Source organism: Haemaphysalis longicornis, unplaced genomic scaffold (assembly GCF_048455015.1).
Source record: "Haemaphysalis longicornis isolate Haplotype H1 unplaced genomic scaffold, Haemaphysalis longicornis Haplotype H1 scaffold_43, whole genome shotgun sequence".
NCBI lineage: Eukaryota > Metazoa > Arthropoda > Arachnida > Ixodida > Ixodidae > Haemaphysalis > Haemaphysalis longicornis.
This window is the reverse complement of record NW_027526371.1, coordinates 599,310-615,000: the sequence shown is the minus strand read 5'-3', so window position 1 is coordinate 615,000 and position 15,691 is coordinate 599,310. Positions and strand designations below refer to the sequence as shown.

At 48.1% G+C, this 15,691-nt stretch overlaps 1 protein-coding gene across 1 annotated transcript in view; it reads left to right on the top strand.

The window, feature by feature from the left end:
• Positions 1-15,691, top strand: part of LOC144137648 (uncharacterized) — an 87,119-nt gene that overhangs the window by 31,242 nt on the left and 40,186 nt on the right. Inside the window, exon 2 of the mRNA XM_077669587.1 lies at positions 5,007-5,074. Coding sequence (XP_077525713.1) covers positions 5,032-5,074 — 43 coding nt within the window. The 5' untranslated portion in view covers positions 5,007-5,031. The remainder of the gene's footprint in view (positions 1-5,006; positions 5,075-15,691) is intronic.

The following is a 15,691-nucleotide window of genomic DNA, read 5'->3' as shown; positions in this document are numbered from 1 at the left end:
AGGCGGATGTCAAGCTAAAGAACATCACACAATTTTTTTACCGTATCTATTTATTTCTTTCAATCGCTTTTATTAACATAGCTGGGCTCTCTGCTTCAATGCAAGCTTTGTTGCGTTATCACCTTACCTGCCGCCATGGAGGAAGAACCGCCGCCACGCCATCGTCTGCTGTTAAGTTACAAGTTTATGGCGTGATCACAGAAAAAGACGGCCGCGACCATCGCTTCTATGACACATAAGAGCAGCGAAGCGCTACGCCTGATAACCGCGGAGCGCACCGATGTCGCCGATTCACTCATTCGTCAAGCTCGACTGCAATCAGCGCTGTAATGAACTAAATAGTCAGTTTTCATTGTTAATTTTCTCTTGAGTTCGATCATGTGCCCCAACAGCTTACTAGGACGAGTATGGACAAATGCCATGCATTGGGTTCTCTTTGTCATGGAGAGGCTTGTACTGCCCTCTTATGTTGCGGTTACGCCAAACAAATAATTTTTATTTCATTGCCAAACATAAAAGCAAAATACTGCACGTTATTCATATGCTCCATGATTGCTGACTTGGAAGCAGTTGAAACTATAATTTGTTTCGGTAGGAAACATGCTTTAAACCGCGTGCATGCGAAACTGCGCCTGCTGCAAATTGCCGCACATTTCGCGGCATCGTAAGCCGGGGCAATTTTTTGCCCTATTTTGCTTGTATTTTGCGACAAAGACAGTTGCCATTTTTTTCTGATGGAGGCGAAAAGCAAAAACGCCCGTGTGTACGAGATTTCGGCGCACGATAAAGATCCCCAGGTGGTCAAAATTAATCCGGAGCCCTCCACTACGGCGCGCCTCATCGCCTGCGTTGCGTCGGCGCGTTAAACCCCCCCAACCAACCAACCAGTTGCCATTTTCAAGCTGTTACTTAGCATTACGTCACGTTTACGCAGGCTGAAGTTGCCAATGCATGACGTAATCGTTCCCGCCAACTGTTTAAATTACGTCACGCCTTCTCAGCCAATCACAGAGGGGGTGTGTATTACAAGCAGTATTGTTGTTGAATAGCAAAGACAGGCTTACGTTGTCATGTCCGCCGCATTTAGTCTGGTTTTTCACTGCCGGCCAAGAGTTATGCGCCTTTAGTAACGAGAAATAAAACAAACTTTAGAGCTGGTGTCCGTAAACGACATGAAACGTCAAAATGACGACAGCACACACAACCGCTTTGTCAACCGGAAGCACGTGACCAAAATTGAAAGCCAATCAGAAAAGGCTTCCGGCAAATTGCCAGAATTGCCGGCAATTTGTGCAGTCGAGAATAGGACCCCTTTATCTGCCTCCGTCTAAAGTTGCGCAAAAGTTACAGCCATGAATTCAGAATACCAACTAGCCCGCCTAACCGTGTTATTGTAAATGTGTATGTGGCACGTTTTTTTTCCTATCGTACAATATGGTATGCCTAAATTTGTATATGTCATATTTTTGCTTATTCCAATACTGTGTACATAAAATGTATGTGCAAAATGTATGTGCAATGAGCGTAGTACATGTGTTTTCATGACTTCGAATCAAAGACGTCCTGATATGAATTTTGAATAAACGCAAAGCAAGAATAATGTTTGTGTAACACTCCAATAATTATCTCCACAAAGACAACAATTCGACACCAGAAAACATACTATTCCTACATGTTTTTTCTTCGTTCAGTTATTAAACACGTTACTGCACACGTAACAAACGATAGACGGCGGCCATTTCGAGTCATAGCCGCCGCTCGTCCAACTTTCGCGCCTGGTGCCATTGCCGAGCGGCCCATGAGGCAGCGACCGGCAGCAGGCGCGAAAGTTGGGCGAGCGTCGGTTTCAGGGGCCGCCGCGGGGCCGGCGCGGGGCGGCCCGGCCTGGCTGCCATGGGAAAAATGACGTGAGCATCGTCCGCGACGTCACCAACCTCCTTTCTCCCCTCGCCACTCGTTGCCATGACGATAAGTGCAACGTTTTTCAGACGCCACGTACCACTAGGGGAGGATTTGGCGCTGTTGTTGCGAATTACGCGGGACAACGGTGAATGCTACAGAGGCCGCCCCGTGGCCTGCCGTTGACACAAAGATGGTGGCGCCTCATTGAATATTCCATAGCGCGCTGAGTGACAGCTGTCTACGTGAATTTGGGCACTCCCTTACGCGTGTACGAACGCTACAGGGGTGTTCCCGAGAGAGGGTGATCTCGAGGTGTTATAAGGCCGAACTTGGCCGTTGGAAATCGTTCTCGTCTGAGCGCCGAGCTGGGCAGTTCCCGGCGTGACAAGGAGTCTTGACCGTAAAGCTAGGTTGGGATTTGCGAGCCTTCTAGGCTAGAGGTTAAGATCGCGTCGGAGGTTTAGGGTACAGCGCCGTACCGGGCAACTAGACGGATCTTGCGGCGAGACAGAGTGTCGGCCGTCGTTTCTCGAGCGGTTTGTGTACGCTCCGAGAAAAGGAGAGTTAGACGAAGTTGAGGAGCTCGAGTGATTTGAGCGCACTTGGAGCTAGCGTCTACTGAAGTTTAAAGTTTTTCGTTTTATTACTCATGTACCCAGTTTTCCTACTGTAAATAGCTGTATATGAACTCTTCTTTTCACTTAATCAACCCCCAACGCCTCGTGTTCGTCACTACTCCGGTAGTTCCTACCCTACACTTCGAACTATACACTCTCAGATCGAGCAAATGATTCATCTGCTGCACCGCGTCACAAATCGCCACTCTGGCTTACACGAACAACACCTCCTACGTATTATAGATGCTTTTACCATGTCCCGCATACTGTACACAGTGCCATACCTGCATCCCACACCCACCCAACTAACCAAACTAGAGGGAGCTCTCCGTAAGCTCTACCGCATAGCCCTCGGCGTGCCCCGCTACGCTCCTACTAACAATCTTATCGCGACCGGCACATATAACACTATAGAAGAACGTATTCAGATACACAAACAAGCCCAACTTCAGCGCCTTCAGACATCTCACCAGGGTCGGGCACTGTTGCAGACGATGGCCTACCCTACTTCTTCACTTCCTCCAATCCCCACAACTTCCCCTCCTTGGGCCACGTTCCCTCGTATCCACATAGAACCCCTACCTAAGAATATGAACCCCTCCAGGCATGCCACCCGCCGCTTTCTACGCTGTAAAGCCCTCACCAAACGTGTCTCCTTTCTAGAAAAGCAAGGATCAGCGGTATATTTTACAGACGCCAGTCATTTTCCCTCTACGCAAATAGGAACCGCAGCCTTTTTACGCCACTCGTCGTTGGTTTCCGCACAAACGCCTTTTTTCTGCCCGCCAGATGCCACCTCCCTAGAAGAGCACTCCATCGCTCTTGCCATAGAGCATGCTGCTCTCACAACCTCCACCGAACACCCCACTTATATCTTCACAGATTCGCAATCCGCCATCCGAAATTATTTACGCTATACCGTCAACCCCTTTTCTTCTAACTTAGTGACTGACACTCTCAACAGACATCCTTCTCACCTCTTTGTCCTGGTATGGGTACCTGGCCACGCTAACATGGACAGCAACGCAAGAGTAAACGCGCTTTCCCGAGATCTATCCCCGGGTCCGTCTATGCTCTGGCCAACCTCATACCATCCTCCTTCCACTCGTCTTCATGATCGCGAGACCCGTAAATTCACTTTACTTTCCTATCGCCTCGCCCGCCAAGTCTACCCTTCTCCAGACCCGCGCCTCACTCGCGCCCAAACCGTTCTTCTCCGCCAGGCTCATACCCGCTCCCTCCCATCTCACCACATTCTACATCGCATTCGCAAGTGCTCCGGTCCCCCAACCTGCCCTTCTTGCGGCGCATACCCCTCTATTCCCCACTCCTACTGGGACTGCCACCCCCCGAAGCTTCCCCCCTCCCTCTCCCGCATCACCTCGTGGGACACTTGGCTGGCTCCCCCGCCCAGAACAGACGTTCGGGCCGCCCAGGAGGCTCTCTGCCTTCATATCCAGAAGATCTCCAAGGACATTCTGGACTACTATGAAGACAGTGACGTCTCAGGATCTGTCGTTTAGCTGACCTGGACTTAGGTCGGTGACTGGGCAATAAATGTTTTCTCTCTCTCTCTCTCTCTCTCCAAGAACTTCAACACCATCGCCCTGCCAGCCTCCTGCCAAATCAACCGGAGCCCGGGCGATTGGGTTCCTGATCGACACCGGACTTCGAGGAAACGAACCACAACCATCTTTACTGCCAGGATTAAACCCGCTTCCTTGGGCTCAACAGCACAATGCGGTAGCCAGTCGACCATACCGCGGTGCCTTGCCCATATCAGTAAAGAAAACGACGTCGTCAGCGCTACGCATTTGGAAATAGAATAGAGATCCCATAGAATATTTTTCGCCACTTATGCATGAACATCTAGCTGATAAAAAAAAGACATAACGAGGCTATTAGTGCAGTACCGCTACACAACGCACTACTAAAACAAGGTTTTATGAATTGATGACGTACTAAGCTGTCCAAATGGCAACACACGTTTTCTGAATATGTAAGCTACGTTGAACAAACGCAAATCTTATTAATTCATACTTATTTGAATAAGAACCTACAAAATAGCAGAGATGTGCGGATTCCTAACACATTACAATATTAACAGAAGCCCTGCCTCGATGAAATATTGTGAAATCCGACTAGAAGTTTTAGGTCTTCTGGAAACTGCTATGCGTTTTAACTCTACAACAAATTCATAGTTAGATCACTCGCAATTCAAACCACCTAAAATGGCTTTGAACTCATGCTTAAACAAGAATCTTTCTGGTGTTTGACAGTGTCAAACTATGTAATGATAATATTTTTGTATGGCACCCGTTTCTTCCCTACTACGCTCAACCAGCAAAAATTTCTAATTTCTCAAAACCCGTTTTCAAAATTCGCTGTAAGTTGTACTTTTAGAAACTATTCAAACTTGAGTGTGTCAAAATTGTTTTGTTGAATGGTAACTCAAAGGTGTAAAACCTTCCGCCCTCCCTTCACTAGGTGCCTTTCAAGAAAAGTTCAAAGCATGCTAGTTGGAACTCTGACGGTGCTTATAATTCTTGTTTCAAGTAAGTAGTCCAAAACGTACTGCACTAATTATAATCGGGATTGTTTGCATTGTCATCACTTGTGTACTTGAACTAGCAAGTGTTTAAAAATGTTTTCAACAGATCTAAACTGCGCATCATATGCTTGGGTGACCTCTCCTCGTTTCAGAAGCAACAATTAGGTTTTCTAAATTTAATATTTCAAATAATAGCCTCTCTATACGCTCTCTATAAAGTGCGATTTCGTTTTGTCTGTCAGTATTTTTTCTATTCAAGGATATACTTACGTAAGGTCGGAAATATTGTCCAAGCGCATAGGGCGATTGATCGTGTATGCGTAACTTCCACGTGCGATCAGCAACGCCTAACCTGTTTTTTCGGGCTATGTACTGCTGGATAACGGTATGGGTCCCCATCTCGAGAAAAAGGGATTTTACACCCGTTATCTAATCGCATAGAAGACGCCGTACCTTAAGACACTGCCTGGACCTGTATTGCCTAAACCTTCAATGGCCATCTCAGTGCTGCAAAAAAAGGGAAGGTGTTCAAGAAATAGGAGCAGCCTATGTGAGGTGCTCTCGTTGTTTATTCAGAACTTAACGTTGGAGGTTCCATGCGCAATATTTCAAAGTTTTCTGATCAGCACTGTAGAACGAGGCAGAGTTTTCAATGAGCGATTCCGACTGAAACAGTAACAAACTGTTACTATTCAGTCCGAGGTGCGCCTACGATATGGGTGAGCCATATACTGTAAAGCCATGGTGAGCAGCCACATCTCCACGATTGCTGTGTGATACGCACTTGCTCTGTTTTTTTTTTTTTTGTTACCGTGCGTTTATTGTGTCAGACCACTCTCGGTTGTACAGGCGACATCTCTGCGTGTTCTTTTGTCGGCCCAACACGCCCCCCTCCTAACCATGAGCAACAACGTGCCCCCAGTTGTTATCCACCTACACGGGAGGAAGAACAGTATTTGTGGTATATGTTCTCCGAGGAGTGCACTGATCGTGTCTTTATTGCTAATCCGAGACCAACTTCCCGCATGACACACCGCTGAAGAAGCACGCACTCTATGTTGACTGTTCCTGGTGGGTAGTGGCTAACGAATGACCGAACAAGCTTGGGTTAAACGCTTGTACCACTTGTAAGAACAGTTAGACATACGGCCGTAGGTTTAGACGGCTGCAAAGAAAGTTGAAAGGACAGGGTGTCCTCCAGAACAATTTGGAAAGGATTCGTTACTACCGCAGCCTTGCGCCGATATGTAGAAGGCACAAATTGAGGAAAGTCTACTAAACAGGCAGGGGCATCTCGAAGACTATACACGTTAAGGTGGTCCGACGAAGTGGACCCACGCATCCCGGAAAACAAAGGTATTTGCCAGCCTCAATACCTATCAAAGATGTCCGCAGAACATCCGAAGCCGCTAGAGGAGTTCAGGTACTCGCTCGAGTTGGCATTACAGCCATAGTATCCATGATGGGTGTGTTTGGGTTAAAATTCTTCCTAAGGTAAGTGGTTTTGCCTCCCTGAGGTCTGTTTCGGTTGCCTGTATATGTCAGCCAAGGGCTGGCTGGAATAGCTGCGGTAGCATATAAGAACGTTATTTCTTTAAACTTAAATAAGGTAGGAGTGTTCCTTTTATGTTCATCTAGCAATTATATATTTCAGTTTCATATGCTTAGTGAAATGACGGCTGGCCGTATTATATACGGTTGGCATAAACGTTTACAGTTGGACAACGAAGGTGCTTTTGTGACAGCCATCCAGGTGATCAAACAATATCTTCTTGGAAGCCATAGGGTTCGAGATGGCGCCCACAAAATCTGTAGCTTGTCCATTGTATAAAGAACGAACAGGAAATGTTCAGGTTGCATACCTGTTCAAGAGATTAGGATTTAGACCAACCCATTCCTACCTGAAAACCACGCTTTTTCCAGCATTAGGAGACAGATAAAATACGCTGGAGAGAACAGAAAACACTAGAAAACGCCGAGCTGGCCGACAGCATCGCGGGGAGGTTCCTCGAAAGCACTAAATAAGACGGGGACGCTGCCTGGGGGACTCGGCTTTCAGCGAAGGCAAGTGGAATAGATAACACACGTCCTTACTGTATAGTCCGGCCTCACGGCACCGCTGCTGGGCTGGACACAGGAACGCCGTGCGGCGTGACGTGGTTGATTCATTGTATTCCAGCGCCGCGATCGACGCTGGTGCTGCCAAACGTTTTAGTGTTTGCGGCCGGTGCAGTGTCAGAAAATCCTCATTTTCCAAAGTACGCGGCACGGAAAGAATTCTGCGTACGAGGGCCGATCATGCCGTTCAACTGCATTGCAGGTGTATGTCGTAATGAAAGTTTGTTGTATTGCTGCTATTAGCATTCCAGCAACTTTTGAAAAACCTTGTCTACAAATTTGCATTAAGCACGGAATTTAGCAAAAATCACGGTAATGTTGGAACATATAAGACTAGCCCGCGACCCCACACAACTGGATAAATAAATAATTTCACCAACTGCAGGGGTTGTTTGAGGGCATCGCAGTGGCATATATTCTGCCGTGACAATCAATGATAAAATAATTAGGCAATAAGGGTAGCCCGTCGCCGAAACGTACGCGGAATGGACAAGAATGACCTGCTTTTTGAAGACGTCGTGTATTTATCAGTTCAGATTTTGACATGTAATTTTGGGCACCTTTGAGAGCCACGTTGTGTCACTCGGCGTGCTGGTATATTTTTATTTTCTTCTGGCGAGCAGCCATTTTAGTTTTACGCGAACCAGATGTCCAATCAAGTTTGACTGGTAAAAATCAGGGTGTCGAACCGGAACCGAACCGAACCGAAAACCGGAACCGAACCGGTATTTTTTCCGGAACTGAACCCGAACCCGAACCGTTATTTTTTGAGCACGCTGAACCCGAACCGGAACTGAACCGGAAAAAGAAATAACGGTTACCGGTTCATGCCGAAACGGTTCGACCCTCTGTTGTTGATATTGCACAGTCAATGCAATTCAGGCCTTTTTTTTCTTTCCCGTACCATCAACTTCGTACTTGCTCGCGCACTTTCCCCTCCAGACAATTGAACACTATCACGCTTTATGTAACAACCGGGGAAATGAATGAGCACCAATGTAGCATTGGTCTGTTGCTGCTGGAGGCGCGAGCGTACTGCAAGCTGACCAAACGAAATGTCATTCTCGGCAGGTGATATAAAACGACATTGCCCTTCCCTAGCTGCGACTTCATTGGAGAAATCAGGCTGCAGGAGTGCTCCACTGCGCAACAGCGAAAGCTCACACCCGATGTGTGCAAACTTTTTGCATTTCATAATTTGTTGAAAAGGTCCGACACCTGCAAATTATTAATACTTGACAAGTGTGACCGCAGGAGCTGCTCAGTGGCTAAGCTGTTTGCTAAGCCGTTTGCCCAACTCGCTACATTGCTTCTACTGCTACTCGTTCCGGAGGGGAGTACTGCTGTGGACGAATTAAAGAGCGTCTACCCAAAAAGTCCCATCTCATGCTCCACGTGTCAAATTTCCCTTTCATTTTGTAACCGCATTATCTGTTATAAGATTCCGCAATGTAGCACACGGAACGATGGTAGGGGTTCAGGCGGTACGATGACATACTGATTGTAATGCACACTTTCGGTATCGCAAAAGGAATTGCAGTGGTCAGAGCAATAATGCAGTGACTGAGCGTAACTAAAGCTTACTTTTAACAAAAGTGTGGCTTAAATCTTTCAAACAAATCTTTCAAACAAGTTAACCAGTTGGCGCTACATGAGCGAAAAGAAAAAAAAATTGCACCAGTCAGCCACCCAGCCGTGTTAAAAAAGAATAAACGTTGAAAGAAAAAAAACGCGAGGCTCGGCTCTAGCCCGGCCGTAAGGAAAAAAGATTTCACCGTATTCCCGTAGGGGTACCCTGAGTAGTATGCGAAGCAGCCATGGGGTCTCTACTTAGGTTTCCATTAGTTTCACTATCTTCCCGGAGGGGCACCACCACCATCGTAAATTTTACAACACCTTCGGACATCCGGACGCGCTTGGTCGGCCGAGTGTTGAAACGGAGATGGTGGCCGAAGGTTTCAAGGAAACGTTTTCCCGCGTTGGTTTCCCACACGAGAAGTTATTAGCAACAGTGGAAAGTCTTTTAAATCAGACCTGATGAAGGAGCTGAGCCAGATGCTCTCATTTACTCACTTGCCAACCACACCATATCATCCAACTACCAATGGGCTTGTTCACGATCTGTTTGCCGGCGTTGACGTGCGGCTTACGCTGTGCTAGCCCTCGTTGCATCAGTAGTAGCTTCTTGGCGGCGTTGACGTTTCCTTTCCGCTTCGCGAGCCCGAGCTTCTTTACGGTGTTTCCGGCGGCCTTCAGCTTCCCGAGCCCGGAGCTCAGGTCTTTGCGGCGTTGACTTGCCGCTTCAGCTTCGCGAGCCCGAAGTTGAGGATCTGCTTTCCGGCGTTGACGTGCGGCTTCAGCTGCGCAAGCCCTCGCTGCATCAGTAGCAGCTTCTTGGTGGCGTTGACGTTTCCTTTCGGCTTCACGAGCACGAAGACCGCGAACGACCTGTCGCCGCTGCCGTTTCGTGGCAGCGGCTCGAGCCCTCTTCTCCGCGGCGCTGACACTGGCGTTGACGCTGGCGTTGCAGGGTGGCGTTACCGGCGGCGTTGCCCGGGCCACTCATCGCGGCGTTGTGGGAGGAGGTTTCCCTACGGGAAGATGACGGCGGGGGTTGAAAGCGAAGCTATCTCGTGATTGATTCTTTCGTTGGCCAATGGCTAGGGGCATCCTGCCGCCCGTGATACTCCTCGCGGCATTGTGAGAGGAGGTTCCCCAAATGGAAGATGACGGAGGTGGTTGAACGCGAAGTTATCTCGTGATTGATTCTTTGGTTGGCCAATCCCTAGGGGCATCCTGAAACAATCATCATCAGTGGTGACTGGCCAGGCATGCGCAGTGGGGGTGTGGACGGCGCACAACGGCGCCCACACAACGGCGAAGGGAACATGCGCCACCATAAGCTGCTTCGCATCTGAAAGGGGGAGGATGGATCGTCACTAGTGATGGCCTGTCGGGTAAGAGAACCCTCGGGGCGGTAGAGCCCACACTAGGAATAAATGAGAATGGTAAGGAGGGCTCGGGTAACACGTTCTGGCAATCAGCCGGCGAGCACTTTGTTCCCTCCCTCCGGTCAAAATTTCGCAGTGGTAGGATGGCTGGGTACCTCGTCCACACTTGACATTTGCTCTGTGCCTACTTGAAGTTACCCGTGACTTTTGGCAAAAACGTGCATTGTATGCCTCCGGGAAGTGTCTGCAGAAACATGTGAAGCTACGGAAGCTGTGGTAAAAGCAAGGACACTGGCCTGGGTTCCAAGTATGTCGAAGTGAGGACCCATCCAGTGAAGACAACCCATTTGATGCAAGTAAAACGACGAATCTCGCTGGCAGCGTGATATGGAATACGTTCGATGTGCTTCTACAACCGACTGAAATTACGATGACTCCTTAGTGACTTTGGCAGCTATCGCGCGTGCGTACTCTTGAGATAGTGCTGCACCCAAGAGACATGCGCTTTTCGCCAGACTATACCCTTCCGGGAGTTGCTGTACGAATGAGTTGTCAACATATCAAGATTCACCAAAGCAAAGAATCCAGCTATGGATTGACTTTCCATTTTACTATTATGATTATGACATTCTCCAATGCTATGCTTTTTAATAATACAGGTTCAAGAGATATTTCTCCACGTGTGTTTTAATAGCTCAAAGGAATATAAGGAGCGAATTTTCGAACGGGAAATATTGATGCTAGTTTAATATTTGTTTTTGAATGCGGGGGAATAAATTCGCTTTCCTGAACCGATCGAGCCATATTGCAGGAGCGCAATGACGAAACAATGCAGTCAGCAGGGCAAAATCAGTTTAAAAGTGACGAAATGAGTCTGGATAACTTTTGTGGCGCTACATCGTTTCCATGAAGGAATGATGCCTGCATTCCCTCTTAAAAGCTATGTGGATTTTTAATTACGCCACAATTAAAGAAAACGATTCTGCAGAAATTGATGTAACTACCAACTCATGCGTAGCATTCTTCTGCCGCTTGTCTTGATTGCGAGCTTTTTGCAGCCAATTTTTTCCGTTTTTAAGTCATGTCGGACCAAGTATCTTTACTTACGCTATAATAACAATTAGATATGGAACTTCCGCAAAATCTGTATTACCGTGTTTCCCAAAGTCCGTGTTTTTATATTTTTATTATTTATAATTTTTTTCCCAAATTCCGTTAGAACACTCATTTCCGTTTATTCTATTATAAAGATTACAGGAGGGATTTTGTGAAATCTGTCTTATTGTGGAAATGCAAGGCTTAAACTGCTCGCTATTTTCCGCAACTTTTTTGTTTGTCCTATTTCTCAGTGTCTAAAAATTTCTTTCTACCAATCCCCTCGTTTACGCTAATATAACGATTACTGGTCGAACTATGGCAAAATCTGCATTATTATCAACATGCCACGCATCATACTTTTTGCCATTTTCAGTATTTTTTGATAGTTTTTATTTTTAATTTTTAAAATTTCATTCAACTAATGACTTTCATTTAAGCTCTTAAAACGATTATATGCACAACTTTCGCTAAATCTGCATTATTGTGGAAATGAAGGTTGTTACAAGGTTCCCCATTTTCCGTAGTTTTTTATTATTTCTCCTATTTTTCAGACTTTCGAAATTTTGTAGGGCCAATTATTCCTATTTACGCTATTGCAACGATTACAAATGGAACTTTGGAAATCTGCATTTTTTGGCAATATAAGGCGTTGCACACTCCGCTATATTGCCTAATTTTTTTATAGTGTTCTTTTTTTAATTCTTAAAAATTTCTTGCGACCAGTTAGATCCATCTACGCTATTATATCGACTACAGGTGGGACTTCCGGGATATCTGCATTTTTGTGGATATGCATGGCGAAAGATTGCTACGCATTAAACACCAAGCAAGAGCATGGCGCGGTCTCCCGCATGGTTCAGCGTTACGTTCCAGCGGGCGCAGGTTCAGGGCGTTTCCGCGTCCGCGTGTTTAAGAGTCCGGGTTAACGCGCGCTGCAGTGTTTCCGTGTCCACCGTATTGCAGCGTTAGCTAGCCCCATAATGATGCAAACGCTGGAAGGGGAACTCCCGCGCCGTTCTTCCCCTTCTCGTTCTCGGGGCGGAATGCAGGATCGCACTATCAGATTTTTCCAACGGCGGCTTCCTCCGGCGGAATTGCTTGGTTTCGGGTGGAGAAAGGGACCCCGTGGGCTAGTCTCGACGGATTCTTTTACCCTCCGGGGGTTTCGTGGAGAGTAGGGATGGCGTGTTAAGGCACATTCCCACTGGCGATGCGCCTCGTCGCGCGACGAAAAGCGACGTCGCAAAGCAACGAGCCGGCCGTCGCTTTTCGGAGTTTTGCGACGGCGGAGCAGATCGCTCTGGGTCCGAATTCCCTCGTCGCGCGACGGCCCCGCAAAACCGGTAAGCCAATCATGGCCGCGGAGTAGGCTGACGTAGCCGGAAACGAAACGTTTCTTTACATCCGGTATGCAAACGCTGCGGGCGGGCGGGCGAGCGCCGCCACCGCCGCTGGCTCGCTCGGCCAGGCGCTTGGCTGGCTTGGCCCGCTATCGCTGTACCCGCCCGGGTCGGGCCGGCAAGCAACTTCCCGTGTGCATCGGTTCTTTGGTCAGTGGCTTCAGCGTACGCGTGCACTAATCAACGAATAGCGTGGAACTCATCAGTGTGGAGAAGCGTGTATGGATTGTAAATAGAGCTAGGTGGACAGCGAGACGGTAGGTTGACTTGCAGCCTCTTCGTCTATCGGCGACTGGTAAACACGCGTAGAGTTCGGAGGCGTCAGAACGTTGCGCCTGTGAAAAGAAGCGACATTTGTGGGCCGTGATGCGGGTGTTGTGGCGTGAAAGCAAGCGTGTGCATTTCTTAGTGCAATAATATGTTGAAAAGAGCTTTCGTGAGTTTGTTATTTTCTGCTCCTCCCGCAACCCGCAAATGCTTTCGGCATTGCTCCAGGTTAGTAGCATGTGTTTTAGTTTGATTTGTACCTGCTTTTGTCGCGTATTCTTTGACTTCGAATGGTTGACGCACCAACGAGGTCGTATGTACAAGTCGGGAAGCAGCTGCGCTGAACGCAGTCGCATCATCGCTCATCGCAAGTGCGAACACCACCTCAAGGCCTCATCGCGCGACTCGCGCCGTCGCGCGACGAGACAAATCGCCAGTGGGAATGTGCCTTTAGGGAACAAAGGAGGCCCGGTTGACCATTGTTCGCTCCCCGCGCGTACGTGACGCTTCACCAGCGTTGCGGGTGCTTCAAGGTCGACTTGGGGTCCTCCCCGCGAAGGACGGTGTTGTATACACGTGGCATGGTACGAACGGTGGTACCGGTGGCAACGACCGACGTTCACACCCGCCTGTCCCCAGAGGAGACTTTTGTTCCTGGAAAAGTCTTGATACGCATGAGTTTAGGCACATTGCATGGTTGGCCAGGCTGGCAGTACACGGCGCGCACACCCTCGAGCCTCGACACATATAGCATGTTTACCAAGCACAGTAGGCTCTATCGGTGACACTTTGTGGTCAACAGGGATGCGCGGGCACAGTTTAAAACTCCTGATCAAATGCCATTCGCGTTTTGTACCTTGTATGATCGACTCAAGCAAATTTCAACATATATCTTTACGGCAACAAGAAATGAACACTGGAATTTAAAGTTTTTCACTCATACACAGGGCGAACGGTGGTTAGCTATGATAGGGCATGGCCCCCAGCTTCGTAGGGCATAAATGTGCGTCGGCTGGAGGAAGCCCTTCGCAGCTGGGGCTTGGGAAGGTTAAATTATCTCCTCGACCAGGGCTCCAGGTAAAGCGTCCGCGAGCGGGTTCGTAGCTGGGCTTACGCGTTCCGGGGACGAAGGACGGCGCTTGTCTGCCTTGTCTGCCGTAGGAAGTCCTGGCTCGTTCTACACTTCACCCAAAGGAATTTTCAGCTTGCTGACGTTTACAATTTTCTGTCTTTCACCCGAATCCCCCTGAATCGGCACGTGACATTAGATAGCTCTTACACTATCTGAAGTGGGCCTTTTAACGCGGCGCGAGCTTCTCAGCCAGACCGCTGGCGTGGCCTTCTACTTTGACGTAGACCCTGTCGCCTGCCTGAAAACCGGCGTCTTGGCTCTTTTTATCAGTGCGCGACTTTCTTGTCTGCGCCGCTTTGTTCAGGGCCTCAGCGGCGAGTTTGTGTAAGATCGAAAGGCGTTGAGACAGCTCCGCGCGGTAGTCCTCCATGGTTCAATAATGTATTCTAGGAGACCCCTCCTGATGATTGCTTTAACCCTGTCAACTCATGATGATGATTGTGGGGCACCAGGTGTAGATCTACTTATTTTACAACATCATCCCCCGCGCAACAATAAACGAGCTTAGTCCGCGTCCAAAAAGTTTAGTCCATGGAGAGTTCCTTTCAAGTCTATGCGAGCCAAATGAGTTCGAAATCATGTGGCTTCTATCTCCATCGATGATACCTGTGCCTTGGGGTTGGTGGGTCCATGAACCGAACTTCTGCGGCCCCTAGAAGCAGTGTTGTGGAGAGAAAAGTTGAGCTCATTTTCCCGGTCTTGTTTGCACGCATTACTTGCTGTTTCCGCCCTACGTCATTTTTCGTTGTTGCAGCCGGATGCACGTGGAACACATTGGACGTATGCTTGTTTTTACAGGACAATATTCGCGTCCTGGGGGCTAACTCAGCTCTGTGTCTTCGCTCGCGGTGGACTGTACGCCCTTTCGCTGAAAGATGCCGATGCCCACGGTCATTCTTCCCATCCTCAACATTTATCTTGCGGCGCCCATACTTTCCCACTGTAGTTGAATTGAGATTTAAAACAGCTTCCTGCTCCTCCATCTTCGCACGTTTCCTGCTGGACGTTTTTGCTTTGCTAGACTTCCGCACCTTTTTCTTCGGAACCATACATATTACCTGAAGACGACAGACAAGATCGCGACGAAACAAACATTTCTTTCCTTCTCCTGCCGGCGGATTCTTCGAAATTACCTTGGGTTCTCTACTCTTGCACATTTCTTACGTGGTCACTTGATGTGCGGGAAGACTATAATGCTCCTTGGGTGTTTCATGTGATGGCAGGTTTTCTATGGCCGAGTCGCTGCTTATGTCATTCGCTTGCGCTTGTTCAACCGTGGAAGAAATCAACGCCCCTTGATTTCATACCCTATTGCCAGAGGTAACCTCGTTGGGTTTAGTCTCTCCTCCATTAGACACGAAATATCCGGTTGTCAGTGGTGCTGCAACTTGTAAATTCACGTTTGTTTTTGTCGTAACATGGGTCTTGCAATTCACTGCTCCATTACTCTGATTCGTGTCTGAACTATCCCTCTTTCTAAAGCACTGTTCCGTATTTTGCCGGTGTTCCTTCAGTACTTCATAGGTACGACCTCGGTAGGAAGCAATTAGGTGTTGCCGGGCTCTTTGTGCGTCGACCATTTTAAACTCAGCCCTTGCCTTTGCCATACAAACTAATTCTTCGAACTTGCGCGCATCTTCAACCTCGACCTCTAA